The following is a 23,323-nucleotide window of genomic DNA, read 5'->3' on the forward strand; positions in this document are numbered from 1 at the left end:
GGTCGGCTACTACCACGTGAACAGCCTACGATGGAGGTTCACGACGTCGACTAGGGATTCACGATCGCACAGTCAGCTGCCTAAGGTCCGGTTGGCCAGTCGTAGCCAGCTAAAGTTCTTCTCAAGGTAAGCTCAATCGTCATGTTCGGCCGGGAGCCGCCTGGAACGCGTCGTCGCACGATCCTCGTGATTCACTTCAGGATTCGTGGCTGACTACGCGAAGGATTTTCCTTCTTCGAACCGACCACCTCTGCGAGGTCGCTTCTCGTTTCGTCGAGTATCGTGTGCCAGTGAGAGGTGTGCTTAACAGAGAGACCATTTTCAAGGTCACGAGTGTTGTCCGACATTTCGACTCGCCTCCAGCGATTGTGACGTTCCCCACGGAAACCGGCCTCGAGTGAGATCCTACGTCTGTGATCTTCCAGTGACAGGAACCGAGACTTTGTACTCTCGATTCGTCTAATCTCTCCTTTTCGCGAGGAGGTGAACGTTTCCTTTTTACTTTCGACGAAATTGTGAATCTTGGAGATCTATACCAGTGTCTCTTAGTCTCTATCTCTATATCTTTGAATTTATAGTTGAATCGTTTTAAATTTCCTCGGGATCGGAAAAATAATTAAACCTTTCGTATTTCGTATTTCAAATAATCAAATTATTTAATCAAATAATCAAATTATTCTTATATATTCCATAATTTCGAGAAATTGAACAATTTCTTTTTATTGGAAATCTTGCAAATCCGTACTAGTGTCTATTAATTTCTTCGAATTTATATCTTCGGATTTATATTCGAATCGCCTTTAAGCCTCCTCAGGATAGGAAAAACAATTAAACTTCCCATACGACGTTTCAAATGATTAAATTACTCAGCTTCCTGTATATTTCATAATTCTTTGATGAATATGCTCGAAGTAGAAGTCGCTGGTGATCGTTCCATTATCGTTTCGGTTGCTACGTGAATCCGCGCGGATCTACGTAAACAGCCTTGTACCAGTATTCGTCGCGGTTACCAATATCCTCTTGACCAATATAACTTTAGACGCGTCCATGTCATCGCCATTTATCATTCGTCTCTTGCAAGAAAAAAAGTTTGCGAATCTTCCGACTTCGTTTCTGTCTCTCGTGAATTTTCCTCCGCGTTTTTCAATTTCATACGAGGAAAAGAACGGCGATGGCGTGTCTTCTTCACGATGTCTCGCTAGGATGCTGGATTTTTCGAGAGGGGAAAAAAAAACGAGCACGCGATTCTCGTTGATAGAGGATGATCTCGCTATCGTGGATCATCCGAGGTAGACTTCTGCGTGTTTTCTATTTTTACGGTGCCGGGATCTTCTTTGACATCGGAGACGAGACACACATTGAAGTCTCGGTGGGACGTGTCTTGGAATGGTTCGAACGAGAGTGAATCTATACTTAGCGAGGGCGATCGTCCATTATACATATAAAGCAATTGCCAGTGATAGAATGAAATTTCTGTGAATCGATGATTTTTCGTTATTTTTCATAGTTTTTGATATATATACCGCCCGAAAAGAGAAAAGATCGATTATCAAAGGACAATTTAATTATTAAAACCTAGATTTTCTAGCTGAAGAAAGGAAGAAATATTTGACAAAGCGTACATTTTACATTCAAGGAGTAAGATACCGTTGCTACATGAGGACAAATGACATTTTAAGTACGGTTACTGTTGCACACGACCAGGTTATACAATTGAAGCGTGCAATAAATTTGATATCTATTTTCAAACATTATTTCTGATTCACTACCTTCGCGACCACGTCGGCACGTAAGATGTTTGCCAAGGAAATGAATTACTTTGAGCTTTCGTATTCTCATTTATCAACGAAGTCTTCTCTAACGTTTCATCATTCTCATAGTATTATTTTTCACGTTTACATTTCCTTGGTTCCATATTACAAGGAAGAAAAATGATTAGATGAAAATGAATATTCGTATTGGAACATACTTGGATTTTATAATATCTCCTTTAATATCGACAATCTCTAATTCGATATTTTCGCTTCCTCTTTTTTTTTTTTTTTTTTTTTTTATTGAAGCGTGCAATAAATTTGATATCTATTTTCAAACATTATTTCTGATTCACTACCTTCGCGACCACGTCGGCACGTAAGATGTTTGCCAAGGAAATGAATTACTTTGAGCTTTCGTATTCTCATTTATCAACGAAGTCTTCTCTAACGTTTCATCATTCTCATAGTATTATTTTTCACGTTTACATTTCCTTGGTTCCATATTACAAGGAAGAAAAATGATTAGATGAAAATGAATATTCGTATTGGAACATACTTGGATTTTATAATATCTCCTTTAATATCGACAATCTCTAATTCGATATTTTCGCTTCCTCTTTTTTTTTTTTTTTTTATTTCATCTATACGGATTTCGTCTACAAGGATTACATTTTGTTTTACATTCAATTTCAGTTTTAACGAAACAATTTCCATAGCGGAGGAGATAACGTTTCTACGAGAACGATCCCGTGGCGTTTCTCGTTTTCTCCAGTTCGATTTGCCTTCCCGTTTTCGCCATCGGATCGAGTTGGAGTCTCGAGGAGACGTGCGATCTACCGGGTCGTTGCATCCAAATTTGGATCGTCGACGTAGCGACGTCTCGGCGACGCACGGCTCGAAAAGTGGGGACGGTCCGCGTCTATTTTCGAGCCCCGGATATTCTATACCGTTGCTGATCGTGCAGCGAGAGGCAAAATTTACGTTCAGAATGTAGGATTTATCGCTTCGATCTGTAGGAACGGCTATCACCGGCCAACGAAAGAAAAATTTATCCACTGACGCAATCGGAAATCTTCGATTCCTCTCCCCCCCTTTTCCGTGCTCGCAAATTTTCTCCTCAACCCACTTCTTCTCCGCTCTCTACACGCAGTTTATATTTAAACCCGTGTAATGTTTGCATTTCATTCGGTTATCCGTGTCGTCGAAACGATCGTATTTACGCCGTTGACGTAACGCGACGTTATTGTTATTTTGCCACAAATTCGTGAAACAACACATTGCACGCTTTATTTTTAGGTAGACGGGTGTAGCAGCCAGGTACCACGATGGCGGACGATGAGGTTAGGTGGGTATCTTGGAAAATTTAATTTATACCAGAGACGGATGGAAACTTGATTTTTAGACTCGCGAAACTGGAATCTGGGAACTTTGCGAAGTGTCGAAACTTTCGAAACTTGGAACGCTTATCTTTTCACTTTTCGTTTAAAGAAGCATCGATGTTGTCAGGAATTAAAAGCTTAGCAAATCTCTCTTCGGAAAATCACATTATAATATGAGTTTAAGTACAAACATAATTGGAATATTATGGAATATTATTAGTTAAATAAAAATATGTTCGTATCGTAAATTCGGAATATTCTGGTACACTATTTACACAAATTATTATTTACCTGAGTTTCGAATCAGAAAAATAACACGAAGCTTCGAGTTTCGAATATTCGAAATTTTCTTCGTATCGTTATTTGTTCTAAGACGTTTTCACGAAGATATACAGGCTTTAATATCTCTAAAATGTTCTCTTTATTTTATGTTTCTCTTCTTACGACTACCGGTTGCATCTGTTTCTTGACTTTACGCGAAAATGGCGAACGATGGATCTTCTGTCTACTTGGGACCGTGCAGTAAAGTTAATGGCATTGAAAGGTACGCATTGCTTGTGAGCTTTGTGCTTGTGAGATCCCTGTAAAAATACTGTAGTTGTTTCTTATCGAAACGATCATTAGTTCGAACGAAAACGTAATTAACGTCCATTTTTTGATATCCAAAAAACCACATCTCCGTCTGTGTTACATTTTACAAAAAAAACGTCGAAGAACGAACGATTTTTTACCTTAGAATAGAATTTTTAACATCTCGCATCTTTTTTTCGTGGATTAATTTTTTTGTTTTTTGAGTAACTTGTTTGCTTGAAAGTTAAATATCAATTATTATCGATAATTGATAGCAGAGGTTTTTGTTAGCGACGTAGTCTTGGTAAAACTGGGGATTCAACCGACCGAGTCCTGTTATATGTAAATACTTTTTCTCGACAGTAGAAAATTGACGTAACTATGTGAACAGTGGTCGACAACGAACCACACAGTTTGGCATTAGTTCACACTGTCTCACGAAATAACGAGGAGACCGCACAAGTTTAATCTTTCCTTTCGTTAGAAACTTTCTCAGACGTTCCATTCTATCCCTGTTTCTTCTATATCCTTCTTATCCGCTCCTTCTTGCGAAAAAGGGTTGGATTTCTCGTAATATCACGGTCTATCCCCATGGAAGAAATTGTCTTCGATCAATTTAACGCGATTTTAGCTTCTCGAGGATATAACAGATTGAATCCTCTTTCTCAGCCAACGTTATCGATATTCCCGCGAAATCGAGAAGGAAAATATTCGAAAGTTTCGATCAATAATTGATAGGTTATTTCACTTGTCCAAAAGTACGTGTAGTATCCTTGGAACGTGAAATCTCATCGGGACCCGAAGAATAAAGGATAGATCCGGAAATATTACGAACGACGCGGGGTGGACTTTTCTTCTGATTTATCGTCAGGTTCTCGCCCCTATTTCAACCTTATTTACCACCGTGCGTCGTGCTTCCCTTGTGTACCTTATTTGTTCTATCAACTATCCCTTTCCTGTTATTTCACAGCACCTCCTAACTTTTCTTCCCTATCGCGACTTGTTGTTGATTGTAAAAATATACCATCGATATCCCTGTAACTTGTATTTTTCAACTTTTCCTTACAACTTGTCTTTTCCTGTCCTCGTCCCGATTTTGCATTCGAATTGGCACGGAAGGTATTGCTACTAAGATAAGAAAATACTGGAATTCTGTCAGAGTTTCGGCGACATAAATCTTGGCAGAAGTTCGTTCTAAATGTAAATCAATGTAATATATTAGGTAAGGGGAGAGGGAATAGAAATACAGCCTCTGTAATTCTTCCGTACCATTTAATGTTCTTTTCCACGTTGTAGAAATGTCTAACATTCGTTACTATTCTATTAATTCGATTAAGAATAGTCGTTAGTATGACTACGTAGCGGTAGACTAGAACTCCAAGCACGAGCCATCTAGTAATCCGAAAGCTGAGGTAACGTAGATAATATAATCGCATGAAACACAGAATATTTCTGTGTCCTGTGACGTATAGCGTCCTTGTGTGATAGCTGCATGCTAATCGCGCCTATCCTTCGTGTATTATGTACTAAATGTTATGTCATAATGTTATGTCTCATTTCGTTCAATTTGACAATATTTACCGGATAAAATATACGCGAACTATTGCATGGTACTTGATGCCAATCTATACGAATCAAACGCATAAATTAATCGAGATCTATCGTCGACTGACGTATAACGATATCGCGCACTTTATATCGCAAATCACGCGAACGATATCGCTTTCTCAACGCTTGGCGCTCTTTCAAAATGCGGAATTCGAAACACGTTGCTCTTTGAAAATTCTTTTATGATTTTATTGTATCCGTTCGAATGCTTCGTGTTCCGCTCATACGGAATCCACGGGAACGATTTTTCTCACGATGGCTTTTTTATTTCCCTTTACAGAGGAAACGTCTCGAGGATGTACGTAAGAAAAGGGGAAACTATAGGGGAAACTATCGGTGAAACTTAAAGTCAAGAAAAGAAGGACGGCTCTGTCCGCGAAACTTTTTCAATAACTTGTCGAGATAATCGAATGATTTTTCTAATAATTTTCGTATTAAGGGCTCGTTGCAGACCGCGTTGAAAATTGCGAAATCATTTACATCTCTTTTCTTTTTTTTTTCTTTTTTCTTTTTCTCCTTCCTAAAGACCGACGGTTTTTATTATCTTACTCGTTTATATTATTTTTAAATATCTTTTCTTTATGAGAGACTTTTTCGAGATGCTTCGTTAAACGTTGCTTCGGGCTATTGTCAGATAAGATATTTTAAGGGAGTCCATACAATACAAAAAATGTAGGAAAAGAAGAGGAAACAGGCGGAGACGGATCGAAAGAGGGCGGAGGTCCGCGCCCGCCTTGAAGAGGCTTCCAAAGCCAAGAAGGCGAAGAAGGGTTTCATGACCCCTGACAGGAAGAAGAAGCTTAGGGTAAGCTTTCTATTCTTTGGTAATATCCTACTATATTATAAACGTTTAATCGATGCTCGGATAATATTTCACGACCATTGTATTTTTATGCAATTTAGCTTTAAACTTATATTTTTAACTTTATTTCCTATATTTAACTCTGTTGCGTTATTTCCGTTATTTTGTGACTCAATCGTGCTTTTTCTATCGTTAAAAAATTCCTCAAAAATCGAAGATAATTGTTTAAAATGATCGCAAATCTTTTTTGTTTGCTGAAAACAAGAGTTAAATTTCGTATGTATTTTCGTATTTATTTTATCGAAAAATTCTTTTTTTCGGAAGCTTCTAATCCATTTGAAGAAATTGCACTTTTTACGTAGTTTTCTTTCGAAAGCATTTTCAACGCTTTCGTCCTATAGTTAATAACGACTCGTCTATCAATTTTTATCTGTAGAATTTTCGAAGTTTTCTCCAAACGAAATTCCATTCTTTTTATCGAACCATGTTCTGACAAGTATTTTCGTCTGTGCGCCCTTAGCTGTTGCTGCGAAAGAAAGCCGCGGAAGAATTGAAAAAGGAGCAAGAGAGAAAGGCAGCCGAGAGAAGGCGCATTATCGAGGAACGTTGTGGAAAGCCGAAGAACGTGGACGACGCTAGCGAAGGTACTTTTAGAATTTTCCAAAAATGTATTACTCGATAACACTATAACCGCGTTTTTCTCGGTTCATCGGCGCGTGGTTAGACTGCTAACAATTCGGTCAGGGTCGAAGATCGAACAACACCTTACCGCAGGTCTATAGAAATTTCATTTTTGTCTGACATCGACAGATACACGCGGGTGAAGCAATTTCGATTCGCTGTGACAGATTGTCGTGCCCGAAATTTTTTCGTTCGTCCTGCTCACACTTGTTCGCAGGCCATCTCCTCGTTTTTCGAGCACACAGGATATTTTGAAGTTGTCCGAATCTCACGAATTACATCCCGAAGATTCTTCCACGTTCGTGCATAAATTATAGCCGGACACTTCGACGTCGCGACGCTGCTAATTTGTTTAAACGTTCGCTTTAACAGCGAGAATCTCGAATATCCCCTCGTGTTGTTTCAAATTCAATATGATGAATTCTGTCCGATCTTTTTTCACCTTGATCCACACAGAAACCGTGAAGCGCGTGCTGCGTGAATACCACAATAGGATCACAGCATTGGAGGATCAAAAATTCGACCTCGAATATGTTGTGAAGAAGAAGGACTACGAGGTACTTACGAGAAAGAGAATCAGTTGCGAGAACATTACGAGACGTGCAAATAACGAGGCATTCACGACACCGTAACGATGCTCAATGTTGTTGCACTTGAGTAATGTGCCGCGCTTGCTCGGTTGCGTTCACTTGCGATGACGAACAGCCTCGGATACGTTTGGCAAAGTGCTCGAAAACTCTTGGTGGATCGGTCGTGTTACGCAACCGTAACATTGTGATTATTTATAAGTAACCAAAGTATATTTTTATCGTCTAGATGACGATGCACTTTTCTCCCTTTTATTTTTATCTTTTTAATTTCAATTATTTCTTTTTCCTCTTTTCTTTTTTTTTTTTAAGAAGTGTAAAAATTATTCTTCGTTTTTTTCTTCTTTGTTTTAACTTTTCAAATATATGTCGAACTCTTTGCTAAACGTAATTCGTTCTGATCGCGTTCGGTTTCGCGTAATCCGAGCAAGTGTCGCGAGCTTCGCATTTCGTCTCTCCGTGTTTCTATAATATTTATTGTTTTATTTATATCTCTGATCTTTCTCACTTTCATAACACGGCTATTTTCTCTGTCTCTATACTTCTTTATCTTTGTTACTCTTTCTCGCAAAACTTTTTCTGTTCGCATTTATTTGTGCGCGCGATCTATCTACCGTTTTATCGTCTTTGCTCTTCGTTTAATGCTACCTCGACGTATTTTATACATAGTAAGCTGAGCAATCGTGGATTATTCACGTATTAACTTATTGTGCTCTCACAAGTTGTCGCCAGAAAACGCTATATTCGTGTATGATGGAGTTATACTCACGGTATATAATAATGGTAACTCGTTTGGTTTCGAGAGACGCGTGCTTCTGTTCGACACATTTTTCCCGCGTGTATTTCTACGTCCGACGTATTTAATCGTTTTCACATTGCTTTCTATGTTCACGCCACTACTCCCTCTTCAATTTTCTAGTTATATCGTGTTTTCCACTCGTGATTGTAATCGAAGAGACACTCGATTTGGTCGACATACTCGAAAGCAACGCTGACACTTCGTAACGTCGTTGACAAATTTCAGCTTTGATACCAGACTCACCGCCACACTTGTCCCTGCTTTGACACATTGTCCTTAGCGGTTAACAAAGCGACAAACGTGACACGATAAACTACTTTATGTTTTAATGTTATGTATCGGGCGCTCGTTTGTTTTAAGTCGATCGATAATACAACTATCGTCGAGCAATGAAACGCTTAGAGAAAGCTATTAACGAACGCTAACAGAGAAAACAAAAGATACATTACTGGTTAAAATCGATCATACTGCTTGGAAGAAAACAGAGGAGTATGTTTCAAGGTGACTTGGAATTTTGACAGCTAACGTGAAGTCCATTCTGATCCAGTATCATAAGAGGATCATCGCTCTCGAGGGGGAAAAGTACGACCTTGAGTACGAAGTCGCCAAGAAGGATTTCGAGGTCGAAAAGTTTTCGATATGCAAAAAAGAAAAAGAAAGATAAAAAAACAAAACAGATGACGCTGCAATTAACAAAGCAGAGAACAGAATATTTTTCTTTTCGTTCTTCTTTTCTATCGTGTTTTTTTTTCTTTTTTCTCCTATCCTTTTGTTCTGAATCTTTTTTTCTCATTAGTACGCAAGGACATTTTTGCTAGCACAACCGCTGAACATAATAATCAGTTTTTGTTGTCTTAAACGAAATTGAAGTTTCGGCTGTTGTTACCTTTAACGACGAATTGAACTTAGGCATCGAGGCTGAATCATCTAATTGCACCAATTCTAACGTAGCACTCGCAACATTTCTTTTGACTAGTTTTAGAACGTCTTCCTAGAGCGTACGTAATGATTAGAAAAAGAACAAAAGCAGCAGGCACGCGTGATTCGTAGAATCGCAGCCAGTAGATGTCAAATAATATCATAATGCTGAATACCTAGTCCTCCTATCTTGAGCGATTTCACGTAGAACAACGATTTTCTTTCTTTTTTCTTTCGTTTATTTGCGCGTAGGCAACTAGACCACCTTGTGGCGCCAGTACTACTCCGAAAATATGTTTCCTTCATTTTCCCTTCGACTCCTTCTCTTTCGTATCAGGTTAACGTTCACGCAGTTGTCAGCTTCGTGCTTCTTGCTTTCAAAACGCGAGAATCTCATTCACTTTTATATCCCTTGATTCTTTATCCCCTCCGCGATTTAAACCCATGGTACAGTGGTATAACGATAGTGAAATTTCGATAGAAACGACGAGGAAAACAACGTCAATGGTAAGATATTATCGGTCGTGTAATTCAACGAAAACAGTATCAAAGAAGACATTTCGCTATATTATATTTTCTCTCGTAGAAGATGTAATCTTCTCGTATTCTCGTCTTTCTTGTCTTTTCTGTTTTTCTTTCATCATTTTATAATCGAAAATTTACATATCGCTAACACAAGAAATTTTAATCACGTCACTAAGAATGGTCGAAATCATCCTCCCATTTTTTGTTATCTTTTTTTGCATTTTTCTCTCCATCCTGAAACTTTTGTTCTTTTAGCCGAGCTCCAGACGATCTGTTCGACATATTGGAACAGACTATACGCGCTCGAGGGCGATAAGTTTGACCTCGAGAGGCAAATTAGGTTGAAAGAATTCGAGGTAAATACGATCGGCTCGCCCGAAGAAAACCTAACGAGTCTCCTGCACAGATTATTTTTATCTGGCCTCCCACGTGATTCTTTTTTGATTTAATTTAACTTTGCCACGTCTGCGACCGTATAATGCGATTGGTCGATCGTCCCACGTACTTATTTCTCCGGGTCAACGCACCCTCGAAATTTCACTCTTGATACCTTCACCCCCTTTTCTCTTTGCGAAAGAAATTCCAACAGTTCTCTTTTTAGATTCTCTATCGAACGCTCTTATTCGATTGCGCGTATTCGCCGCGATGCGGTTAGTTCTTATCGGATTCTTCGATCGTTCTGAATTGAAATTTCGAGGGTACGTAACCGGAGTGTAACCTCGTCTATGTTTCGATACAGATGGAGGTCGATCGGACAATTTCCATTTGAACGAAAGAAGGAGAGATTTCAGAGCAGGTCACGTTCGTGTCAGTTTCTCAAGAACATCGCCGGGTTCGAATACCCAACACGATTAGGCATTCAGTTTTCGCGCGACTTTTATTATAGCACGAGTAGAACGAGAGACAGTTTCCGAACTCGGTATTTACCATTTTCAGTAATAGTTGGAAACTAATAAAGTTGAAAATCGAAAATCGAAAGGATTAGTCGTCTGGATGTAAGCGGGAATTAAAAAAAAAAAAAGAAAGAAATTGTAAAGAAGCGATAATTGAATTCAACATATATATCTATGTACAATTGGAAACGTAAATGTGAAGCTGTCTGTTTTTCTCTCGTCTTGCCTCCTGGCTATTTAGTGAAAATAACGTATCACGTGAGTGAAAGATATCTGAGAGACACTCCATGTTCTTTGTAGACGATTTGAGGGAGATTTGCCAAATGTATTACGACCGCGTCTACCTTTGTGAGGGTCAGAAGTGGGATTTGGAGCGTGAAGTTCGGAAAAGGGACTATGAGGTACAGGAGATAAATAAAAGAAAGCAGCAAAAAAAAAAAAAAAAGAAAAAAACAAACGGTGAACAATGCGAGGAGAAAGAGAGCAACCGCCAGCCGCACGTTTCTTTTGTGCAACCCCTCTCTGAATGTCTCTCTTCGCGTTGTCTCTCGTTGTTCCACCCTCTTTCTGTACATATACATACGTCTCTATTTGAGTTCTTTTTTCTCTCTCTTTCACGATGTTTCTCTTGGAGAACACGTTGAGTGGCTTTTCAACAACCAGAAATCGAACAATGAAAAGGAACGACTGCGTTCTCTCGCTCTCTTCTTTTTTCCCATTTTTTTTTTTTTTTTTTTTTTTTTTCAACGCGAGTACAAAAACGAACGTAAAAACAAAGAAATACGATTTCGCTTCCGGCATTTTGCTCTACTTTCGTAATTTCGATGACGCCTCGTACAACGAACGTAAAAACAAAGAAATACGATTTCGCTTCCGGCATTTTGCTCTACTTTCGTAATTTCGATGACGCCTCGTACGGCCATTTTATTCTGTACTGTATAATCTTGGTCAGTCCTGTCTCGGTAATTTACCTACCCTTTTCTTCGATCCGTCTGTCGTTTCCTGGGTAGAATGATACAATCTACCGAATTGTTTTCTTTTTTCGCGTGGATATGAAGTGCCGCAATTCAAACATTTTTTGCCCTTTACTCCTCGATCGCTCTTTTTCTTTTTTTATCCTCATCTTACTCTTTTTTTTCTTTCTTGATAATACTTCGTCGATTTATTCGCCCGCCTCCTCTCTTCTTTTCACCGCCTTTCTTTCTCTTCTCTCTCTCTCTCTCTCTCTCTCTATTTCTCTCTATTTTATCTCTCTTACAAACATTATCTATACCTGTATAGATACGTCCGTCTGATTTACACTCGCTGTTTCTCTATCTTTCTGTTTCTCTAACAAGTATAACGCAGACATAGGCTTTCTAAGCTTTCTACTAACTCGCCAAAGGAAATAAAATAAAAGCTTCTCGCGAGAATCGAATCAGGGCTGGGCAAGCTTATGGAGGAGACGCTTGTCGGGTCAAGTCGATCCCAATGTGTAGATGCGAGAGTGTAACGTCTCTTGCGTCCCTTTATTTCGTTCTCGGGCTCACGTCTCTGACTGGTCTGACGATTTTGCCAAACGATCGTTTCGTCGCGATCGTGACCGCAGCAAGCGTTTTGTATCGACCGCATAACGCGTTCTCGCTGAGAAAAAGAATCGTGAAATGAGATGTTCGCGATGTCCCGACGATAGAACAATCATCCTCGACTCTTCTTCATTTCTCTTTTCAATTCCAATTCTTTTTTCCTCTTTTCTGTTTCACTCTCTCTCTTTCTCTCTCTCTCTCTCTCTCTCTCTTTATATATATATTTTTTTTGTAAAAATTGTACATATATACAGTCAAGGGAAAAGAACACAATTCGAAGGGGCCAAAGTGGTCCCTTTTAATGTCACGCGAGATTCAAACGTGTGCGTGAGACTACGCGCGTGTGTGTGCGCGTGTGCGTGCGTGGGTGCACGGTGCAAAATCGGAAAAGTCAGACGAAACGGACAAAGCATTGTAAATAGGCGGAAGAATAGAGGAAGTTCGAAACAGAATCGTATCGTACCGTTATCGCCGCTAATCGGCTACTACTGTACATTTCACGTCTTCTTCGTGTTTTCTCTCTGCTCGCTTTACCATTGTGTTTTCTATATCTCGCTCTCTGTCTTTCTCTGTTGATTTCTCCGCGCCTTTCACGTCTCCCATCTTTTTCTCTCTTCTTGTTGCTATCCATTACTTTTCTCCTCTGGCGAATTTGCAAGCTTGATTTTCCGGATGTCTATTAAAGTGGCTCTGCTTTTCTCTTAAGTCTGCCTAACTCTGAACACGCATGGCTTTCGATATCCACTAACGACATTCTGTAATTATTTATGATATGTGTATATAAATAAAGTAATCGATTATTGGAACGTAGAAATTTTTCCACCGTATTTCAAATCATATCGGTGTCTATCAATGTCTGCGTGTAATATTTTTAAACAATAACTCGGAAACGAAATAGAATAGAGCTCAATAGATGCCGGCAACCGAAATAACTGGCACACGTTATTCAATCGTTTTGTTCTTTTTTTTTTTTTCATAAAGTTCCAAACGTTCTTTCAATACACGTGCGCATAAATTCTTTATGGCTCGGCTGATATCTAAATTAACAGCATGGATCAATTTTTCACGCTGCACCAACGCCAATACGCATCGTAGATTTTCTATTAACTTCGTTCCGGTCGATCGCGATATTCAATCGCGAACAAATCGATCAATTTCTATAATAAAACTGCAGTTGTATTTTGTCGATAAATAAAAGCGAGGACACTTGTATTATACTCGTGTCTTTGCATCGCGTAAAGGAAGTATGGCACTTCATATTCCCCGCGAGCGGAGAAAAAGAAAATTAACACGTTCTGCAATATTATTCGATCAATTGTTTCTCGTCTGGCTAGAAAATACCAACGAAATATGGTCATATATCGACGATGATCGATACTATTCCGTACATACGTATAAGACGCTGCTGACATATGTATAAGGAAAATCATGGAAGATATTTAAAAGAAACACGATGTCGTATTTGAAGCAAAGAAGAGTAGGTATGTAAAAGGAAACCTGCCTTTTGAAATTTTTGCTGACCCTCATTTTCAACTCTGCCCCTTGAACTTTTTGATTACGTGTTTGAACGAAATACTCGTGTATTATATCGTATTTCTCTTTCCCCCAAAAAGTGTAGATAATCGAACGCTGGTTGTATGTTACCTCCTTTTACCACGCTTTTTTTTTTATCTTGATTCCACTGTTAACTCTCACGAAGGTGGACTGTCTCGAGACCGAGTGGAAAGATCACGAGACCGAAGTGCCATGCTGTGAAAATTCTCCGGCCCAGCCTCTTTCTCTTTTTTATTTGTTACCCTTGTCTTTTCGTCTGAACAGTCCCGTGTAAATTAGTCCGCCACCTCTAAATCCTCTCGTCTGTGAATGTCAATAAAAAGAAACGATACGGATCTTTTCTTTTCTTCTTGTTCTCCCTCTATTGTCCCGTGGAAGAGACGTGAAAGCGAACACGTACACGCGTCTACGATGTCGAAATGGGAACGAGCGAAAGTGATTTTGCACCGATTCGCACGCACCACCGACTGTCAGTGTCCTCTTGTCATGGTGTTCAATTGGGCCTGTAAATAGCGGATCCTTTCTGGCGGAACTCTGTTCCTCCTATAAAAATATTTATTCAAATATAAATATTTCCTTCTAGCTATTATTAAATAACAGTCGATAGATATACTTTCGTTGCATCGATTAATAAACTATGTACTTGATAATCGTTTAATTTTGTAAGATGTGAAACGCGTTTACGATGAGATAAGAATCGTGTCGAATCTAAAGAATTAGAGGGTTGTCGAACAGCGAGAGGAACAGAATTCTTACGGTCCAGAAAAGAGATTGTAGTGGACTTTTTACTTCTTTTTTTCTCTTCACCCTCTGTGGATAAAGAGCTGATCGTGACCAGTTCTCCCCTGATTGGCCAGAATGAAATTCACATCCTATCATTGCTGATCCTTTCTACCCTTGATCCTTATGTTACGTTCCTCTTTGTTTCACTTTGTCTGTGATTCGTCGGTCCTTTCTTCCATCTCTCTCTCTTTTTCTTTCTCTTTCTATCTTTCTCTTTCTCTCTCTCTCTCTCCCTTTGACCGACTCGCTTCGTCTTCTTCTTCTCATCGACGACCGTAAAGGCGAAAGGGAACGAGAAAGGAAAGACTCGAACGTCTCTTAGGGAGAGAGCGGAGAATCCGACAAGTGGCTTCCGGAGGAAGTTTTACCAGAAGCTATTCAAAGACACTAGAAAATCAATTTGTTTGAAAGATCCTTAGAAAAAAAGTGGCCGCTTTTCGGATGGGAAAACCTTCATGGTAAGATAATATTGGTTGAAACGATTTACTAGGAGCAGAACAACTATTTGATATACATACAGTCGTATTATATATATATATACATATATATAATACATTATTTAATTTGCGTTATGCATTTCGTTTCACCGTAGCGAACATGCCGTTGACGTTTAATCAAAATCGCAGTGAATGAAATTTGTTACAGTACAGTTCAATCTTTTATCGTTTGCCATGTCTATCCCGTACACGGTCAATGTGTCACGACATAAAGCTTTGAGCTACATAAATTTACCGGTTTTCCCCTAAACAACAGCCATCAAAGCCGTATTTGTTTTCGGCTCAATGTAAACGGAAGAACGTGGCTTTTGATCGTGGCATTGTCGAAGCAACGTGTTAACAACGACTGACTAGCGTTTAATTTAATCGTTCAATTTCATCCAACGATAGCTTGACTTTGCCTGTTACTCTCTGCACCGTATGTCGGGGTATATCGAGGAGGCTACACGTGTACAACTTTAATCTACTCGCTGGTGGTTTATTTTCACCGTGTCTCTATTTTTTTTTTTTCTTTTTATTTTTACATCTCTTTGTACATCGACAACCTCGTCTATACTTTTCCAATGCAATCTTTCCTCCGCTCTCCGACTATATGAGCCTTTTCTTCACCCATCGTTCCAACCCTGTCACAGTTACCTGGCATTGCAGTTAATCAGCAAACCAATCTACTGTCAATCTCGATTCGTCGAGTGACTCGCTAACCGAATATCTCTATCCGGTATCCGCTGCGAAACCTCTCCGTGTATGCAAACCCCATCCCGCCTGCTTCTGGCACGCAGGTCGCATGCTAATTTCTGCTCGAGTACTATGTTCTCGTTCTTTCGTCCGCTTAACTGGTTGCTGCTCGATTTCGATTATTTCTCCAATGTTTCGTGGAAGCTTTCCATGGTTTCTATGCAGTGTTGTGTGTGTGTGTGTGTGTGTTGTTTTGCGACTGAAATCGTGTTCACTGTGATTAAAAAGAAACACTCGATGCTTCTCTTTTTTCTTTTTCTTTCTTTTTTTTTATGTAATTACCATCCACGGGGATGAATGTCCCTTCCGTGAGCACGAACTGCCCCGTTCTGTAGCAACGTGGAGAAACGATCTCCCTTTGGGAACATGACCATTGATTCGAGCATAATCCACTTTGAGTCTACTCGATTCGACCTTCGAAGCTTTTTACAAATGTTCTCTTGGTCTAATGGAAGTTGCCTAAGAGGATCGTTTCTTCGATTTTCTAGTGTTCCGCGGTATAATTTCGACGAGAAGCACGCATGATTATAATCTTTATCCGATTTAGATGAAACGTGAATCTAATACGATGTTTGCTCGCTGCAGATCGCGGACTTGAACAGCCAGGTGAACGACCTCCGAGGTAAATTGTAAGTAACCATTTCCATCTTCGATCGACCATTTTCTTTGCCAATTTATAGGGCTATTCTTATCGTTCGATAAATACTTATTCCACGTTTTACTTGCTAATAATATTCCATTGATGTCGTTAGCATGAAACCCACGCTGAAGAAAGTCTCCAAGTACGAAAACAAGTTCGCCAAACTGCAGAAGAAGGCGGCCGAGTTTAACTTCCGTAACCAGCTTAAACAGGTTAAGAAGAAGGAATTCACCCTCGAGGAAGAGGACAAGGAGGTAAGGACGATCGTTTTCGACAACGAAAATTGTCGTAAAATTCTGTGTACTTTTAAGTAGACATTTTTCCCCTGCCCGTCGGTGGTCTATTTTGAATTCTTCCGTTTCATCAATTTATGTGCTTCGTTTGTCGGCTGAGGTACGCGGAACTATAAGACTTCGCGACGAAGATGTGACTAACTTTTGTACATTCCTTTCATCCGAGATCAAACTTAAAAGCTAGTCTTATATTTCTACGAACCACTCATGATATGAAAGCCATGATTTTTTCATCTTTTTTAACGCGGATGTTTTGAATTTTTTTCCCATGCGACGGGTAGGTCTGTATACATATTTTTTTCCAGCCAATGAGAAAGACAGTTTTTGTGGCTCTGGTTTTCTTTTCGTGCATAAAACTCAATCGGCAGGTTTTTTCCTTGTATCAGTAGAATTTTGATTATTTGTTCGGGCGTCCTTTCAAAGAGATCAAACGATTTAATCACCGTGATTCGTGTTTACAGTATCTATGACGATTTTTTTTTAATCTTTCGGCAATGTAAAGAACTAAATATATAAAATAAATACAAAAACACACGCGTTCGACAATTCCACAGTGAATGCGTATAATAATAATTAATGTTTACTATATCTGATAGCTATATTTGATTTGAGCCTGAGTCTTTCTCGTGGTAAATACACCGCGAAGAGGTTATATTATTCGAATTCGTGGAATTTAACGTATCAGGTATGAAACCAGTTGATCTCCTGAAAGGCACGCCATCTTTTTGATCCTTTTTTTCGTATACGTAAAATCCCCCCAGTAGTAGCGATAGTTGACTAGGCAATTGTGTTGTTCTCCACAGCCCAAGAAGTCCGAGAAGGCAGAGTGGCAGACGAAGAAGTAGATTTAAAAAAACATAAAGAAAACATTTAAAAAAAAGAACAATCACACGCGTATACAGGCAATCAAGTAATAATAATACATTATCGAAAAAGAGCTTCAACACGTACACACCGAACCGCGTGAATACGACGCGAACAGAAATGGAAAGCCGCGAAGAAAAAAAAATAGCTGGAGGAAACGTTTTCGTCGTCTTGCGCGATTATATTATTTCGCGTTGATTAACGTGACCTGTTTACCATTTTCCATCGAACCGTTTGTAAACGCTCTTCCATTTTGTCGGTCGTTTTTTGTTTTCTTGATTTTATTGTACCTCTATAAACCGTTCCTCGTTGTATGAATTGCATTAGGTCGTAAGCCGAAGTTATTATTTTTGAAATCGAATTTTTGCGCGCGCCATCAAACGAGAGCAAAAACGAGAGAGAGAAAAAAAAAAGAAACATAATAGAACGCCAAAGAATGCTGTGTTAATAAACGATCGAAGAAAGTGCATGTCAAAAATAGGCAAATAATTTTTCCTCGAAGATCATTTCTTATATCTTTCCACCCTGTTCGACCGTAGCTCGTTCTTTCCTCGATATTTTCTTTCGTTTCATTCAGCCACATATTTTCTGATACATTTTTTTCATTCACTTCTTTTGCACAAGGAACCATACTCGACGAGACTCGATCTTGCGCGGATATGAAAATGTGTTCGCCTCTTCTATAAAACGCAGTGAATGAATGCGATCCCGACGATTTTACGGAATATCCGATAAGAATGGGTCGAGTGTTATCGAGAATCGTTTCGTTCTGCTCCACTAATTTTTTCTTTAAGCTCCACTGATCTTTCTTCTTTTATCCGTCTTGTGTGTTCGACGACAATACCGTGGGTTATTCGCGAGATCGTACCTAATTTGCTTTTAACGCGTCTACTTTTTATTTTCTCCTTTCTTCAATCCTACTTTTAATGCCATTTCACAAAGAATGTCGGTAATTGCGTAATAAAGAGCCAATACGCGATATAAAAAAAAAGAAAAGAGAGAAAAGAATTGTAATAAAGAATAAAAAGAAGCGATGTAAAAATAAAAAAAAAAAAAAAAAGAAAAGAAAAAGGTGAGAATGGCTTACAAAGTTAATATTTAAGACTTACAGACTTTCTTCTTCGTTTCGTACGTAATCGCAGAAGCGCTTTACTCACAAGTGCCTGTTCTTTCTTTCTTCCTTCCTTTCTCTATTACCTTCTTTAATTATTCATTCATTGACTCTGTTTGCATCCATTTCGTTTATCTTCTGTTTGATCTCGTTATTCGCGCCAGGCTCCTTCATGCAAAAGTACCTTCGTTTAGGAAACAATTATCCGCGTGCTACGCAAAACCTACAGAAAACAAAGTAAAACGATGGTCAGCCGCGAAAGCGTCGCGCGCATCACTTTCAATTAAAATTCTTTCCAACATGCAATAAGCTCTTTTGCAGCTTGCCTTTACCGCCATTATTCGGCTGCCATGCTTCCAGGCTGTACATGTGTAGGATTGTTGTCCCGTCTGAATCTTTCTTTCGATCCGTGCATCGATCGTCTATTTTTTGCGGCCCGATACAAACAATACAATTCTAAAATAAGTCACGATTCGTATTAAAAATATCCGGACATGTAGACTGGCGATAAAATAGCATTTGCGATGTTCGACGCACGGTTCGATCACGCCATTCTTATCGAACGTGATTCATTCTCTACGATCGAAAGGAGCGACTTGGAAATGAAACAAGGACTTGGATCGATCGAATGAATCACGAGCGACCCGTTAATCGTTAAGTTATTAATTAGTATGTACGCTCTAATAATTGTCCATGTCTTATCTGTTGACTAATGATGTTGCTCTTGCATTATGTTCGCAGAATGCGTCAAAAGATAAGGTAAAGCTTTAAACGATCAACTCGTAGATCGGCATGCTTCTAGTATGAGAATACAGTTAGTGCGTGTATTAGATATGATATAGATTACAGGGATGGTGTGAAGGAACGAAGCAGAAGAAACTCTAGGATTAGATTGAGAAAGCTTGGGCCCCCTTAACGATACAAAAACGCGATAATTGGTTTCATCGAATTTCTATATTTTTTTCTTCGACGTTTCGTTCTTCTCGGTTTTCCTTTTAGTCAAGTTTTTTCCGTATTTTTCGCTACGAGTTTTTATCGTTGGAAACGACCAGCTCGGCGAAAGTATTTCGGTGTTTTCTAGGAAACCTCGATGAATCTTTTTTTTTTCTTTTTAATCTTTTTCACACCGGACTCTTCTCTCGCCTCCTTTTCACTAACACACTGCACGGCTTTTTGGATGACGATAAAGAGAGAAGGTCACACGTCGTCGCAACTTCCATCGGAGATTATTCAATTGGCGATGCTTGTTTTAAACAGCCGAAACTTTCAATTCAACAAGTTTCGAGCCACGATTGTACGATGTAAGCGTATACGTATGCACGAGAAGCGTCGTAACGAAAATACACGAGCGGTTGTTAATAATTTATCGCGACGAATTTTTCGCTTCTCGCCAGAGGAAATTTTCCGTGCAAAAGTATCACCTACGTGTTGTTACCCTGCTTTGCGAAAGTTTCCCATGGCGCTAACCCCGGAACTAGCGTGTGCAAATTTGACCGAGTTATGCTCGTAAACTGCAACCATCTCACATGTGTTTTCTGAACTTTTGCAGAAGAAACCCGACTGGTCGAAGAAAGGCGACGAAAAGAAGGTAAAGGAAGAAGAGGTGGAGGCATGAGGCTATTGACACGCGCTCTCGACGTTTTCGAGAAGGGATCGTCCATCCATCCATCCGATAACATAACTCGCCGCAACAAACCTCCTCGTTATTGCTTCTATTATTCTGTCTTTATTTTTCTTTTTCTGTTTTCGTCATCGTCTCGATTAACTTAACGTCTAAGAAAGAAAACTCCCGAAATGCACGCAAAAGAGAAAACACGTTGTCTATATGTTTCGTCTACGATGATTCCTCGACGTATTATCGAGAATCTATCGAATATCTTTCGTGTCCGAGTTCTAATCCATAGTACAGAATTTTGTGACTGACCAGTTTTTATCTTTCTCTTCGTCTACAAGATATGTATATGTATATTTTTTTAAAAGAAACAGAAACCCTGTACCGTTCACGTTTCCGTCTGTCAATGTTCTTTTTTTTACACGCTAATCCTACTGTACATGTTGATGCAATTCTCTGTGAACCGGATAAAGGGAGAAATGAAACGTAATGGAATAGCAAGAAAGAAAGGGAATCGTTAATTAAGATTTTAATTGTAAAGCAAAATATTTAACGACAATGAAATACATTGCGCCTGTGTGTTCATTCTCCTACACACCACGATCCCTTTGTTCTTCCTGTATAATCATTTATGTTTTATGTTGTAAGATCGAAGACGCCGGTTTTAAACTAGGACAACAAATTTACATATAGATGAGTACCGTGTCGAGTGTATTTAAAACTGTCGGCCTTTGATTAAATTCAACGTTAGAAGAATCTTAATTGCATTCGTGTCGCATCGAAGTGAATATTAAGATCGAGCATTTGAATAATGCTGTTAATTCCGCCAATGGCTCAATTAGAAAGCGATCATTAGCTTTTGCGCGAGAAATCAAATTTTTGCCGCGTTCCAGCGTTCGCTCTTTGGTAAGACTGTAAACCTGTCAAAGAATCAACGAGGCGTATAGAATGGCAGAGCGCACAGTGAGGCGTACACATTCTACCGGGAAATTTTACGCCACGTCTTATAAATATCGACGATGCTTTAAGAAACCTTCACGTTCGGCTTCTGTGTCATTTAAAAAATTTGTTGACACCTTTTAATTAATTTTTCTAACCGATCTTTGTTTATATGTTTCACAAAAAAAAAAGAAAGAAAATGAAAAAGAAAGTTAACAGAATTTAATTTTCAATGCACGGTAGGTTCAACACGTAGATTCACGCTTAAATACGATTCGCTATTGCATTTGTAAAGCTTCGATATAATGTTCGCTATATCTGTACATTGTTTACGTTTAAACATAGCATTCGCGAACAGCATGTTCGTTATTACTTTGCGATTCGTCGCGTTTCGAAAAATAACGCTGTTTACAGTACCTCGATCGTTACCATAGTTCGTCAGCCAATTTCTCGCTTAAATTCTACATGCAGGTTTTCAGACGAACACGCGACCAGAATTATATATGCAAGGGACGCGAGCAGTCACGATGTGCACTCGAAACTCATTCGACGGACGCGCATTGAAATTACCTAGCAACGTTTATCGTTACGGCGCCATTGTTTAATTATCTTGACAATATTCGTTATCGCAAATGATCATTGATTTACGCTATCGAATAGCCACGGGAGAGGATGGCTCCACGTCGCAAGCTCTTGAGCGTTACATAAAGCATTATTATCGTTCGCTCGGACAAATGACGTATCTATAAACGACGCTTTAATGCGACTACATTTGCGAAATGTGCACGGTGACCGTAAATCGCGTAATTTAATGCGTGTGTGTCGTCGACGTGCTACGAGGATGGAAATGTAATTTTATCCTGACCGCGTGCTACAGATCTTGCTGAATTAAATTGCACTGCCTTCTACTACTTGTGCAAGTTAAATGTTGTTACGGTTTTTATGATTTTTCTACGGTATTATTTAACGTTTGAAACGAACTTATAAACAACTGCAAAACGTAAGCAATGTTCCATTGAAGAGATGGTTCGCATAACAAGTACAGTAATTATTTTGTATGCTATTAATATACGTATGTGGTACAAATTTTAGTAGTCAAATAGTTCTATAGGGTGTTCTTGCGTAGGGGGAAGCTCCAGCTCCAGAACCATCACCACAGCCGGAGCCAACACCATCACCACAGCCGGAGCCAACACCATCACCAACACCTGCACCTCCACCGCCAGAAGCAGCTCCAACACCATCGCCAGAACCGCCAGCGCCATCACCAGCACCTCCTGCTGAGGGAGCTCCGCCAGCGGAAGGTGCTCCACCTGCAGAAGGAGCGCCAGCACCTCCAGCAGGTCAGTGAACTGCGTATCACATTATCTACAGTAATCATTGTATCTGGCAGTATAACATATCAGTATAATAATTTTTAGACTAAATGGGAAAAGTATGGCAAATCTATTTTTCGTGATTCGCTGAGTTTGATGTCGCTTTATAACTAAAAAGGACTATTTTAGCATATAGAACATGATTAAAAAGGAAATAATTCTTTATATTGACAGGGTTCTTTAGATAGTAAAATTAAAGATATAGCGATTAAAGATTAATCATAGATAAAGCGATTACGACATGATAAATCTACGAAGTTTTGTAAAAAAACCAATCGATTTCTGTTAAGAGAATCTATTTTTCATATTTTTCATTTGTACCATACCGCTTGAATTATTTTAATTAGATTTTTACTGTATTGAAGACACGTAGCGCTTAGCTTTCCTGTCAAAACGAGATCAATCGATAATGTACTGACTTTTTCAATTGCTCTCCTGTAAAACCAGAAAAATGTGATTTATCAAACTTCTCCCTTGCGGTCTTCCGCAACATCTCTGAAGGATCTGAAAGTCTAAAAGTCTTTTATCAATATCATTTATTATCTTTTATAATCTCCATGTGTTTTCGTCTTTCATGATAACGATACGAGTAAGGTGCTCCATCAACGGCAAAAGAAATTCCAGAGGACAAGTCGCACTTTGTCACAGTCTGTCCATTACATCTTAGAATAGAGTAGTGTTAGTAACGTGAGGTGCATGTACTTGTTCAGAAGGTGCACCGGCGGCTGCACCTGCAGAAGGCGCGGCACCACCAGCGGAAGGTGAAGCACCACCAGCTGCTCCTGCGGATGGAACAGCGCCGCCACCAGCGGAAGGCGCGCCGGCCGCACCTCCTGCT

The 23,323-nt window shown here is 39.3% G+C and overlaps 1 protein-coding gene across 22 annotated transcripts in view; it reads left to right on the plus strand.

Moving 5' to 3' along the window:
- Positions 1-23,323, plus strand: part of LOC100749415 (troponin I) — a 27,667-nt gene continuing 4,344 nt past the window's right edge. For 2 of the 22 annotated variants that reach the window (XM_033321525.1, XM_012387272.2), the window contains exons 1-11: positions 1-126; positions 3,051-3,094; positions 5,592-5,609; positions 5,988-6,116; positions 6,634-6,757; positions 7,251-7,351; positions 16,236-16,279; positions 16,403-16,544; positions 19,300-19,317; positions 20,108-20,146; positions 22,236-22,452. In XM_033321525.1, the coding sequence (XP_033177416.1) occupies positions 3,080-3,094; positions 5,592-5,609; positions 5,988-6,116; positions 6,634-6,757; positions 7,251-7,351; positions 16,236-16,279; positions 16,403-16,544; positions 19,300-19,317; positions 20,108-20,146; positions 22,236-22,452 (847 nt within the window). In that variant the 5' untranslated portion in view covers positions 1-126; positions 3,051-3,079. Of the gene's footprint in view, positions 127-150; positions 298-458; positions 484-3,050; positions 3,095-5,591; positions 5,610-5,987; positions 6,117-6,633; positions 6,758-7,250; positions 7,352-8,701; positions 8,803-9,878; positions 9,980-10,816; positions 10,918-16,235; positions 16,280-16,402; positions 16,545-17,386; positions 17,454-19,299; positions 19,318-20,107; positions 20,742-22,235; positions 22,453-23,323 lie in introns of those variants that run through there. The other 20 variants (XM_024368567.2, XM_012387276.2, XM_012387273.2 and 17 more) reach the window with 20 other exon arrangements.

Source organism: Bombus impatiens, unplaced genomic scaffold, assembly GCF_000188095.3.
Source record: "Bombus impatiens unplaced genomic scaffold, BIMP_2.2 scf_0463, whole genome shotgun sequence".
Taxonomy (NCBI): Eukaryota; Metazoa; Arthropoda; class Insecta; order Hymenoptera; family Apidae; genus Bombus; species Bombus impatiens.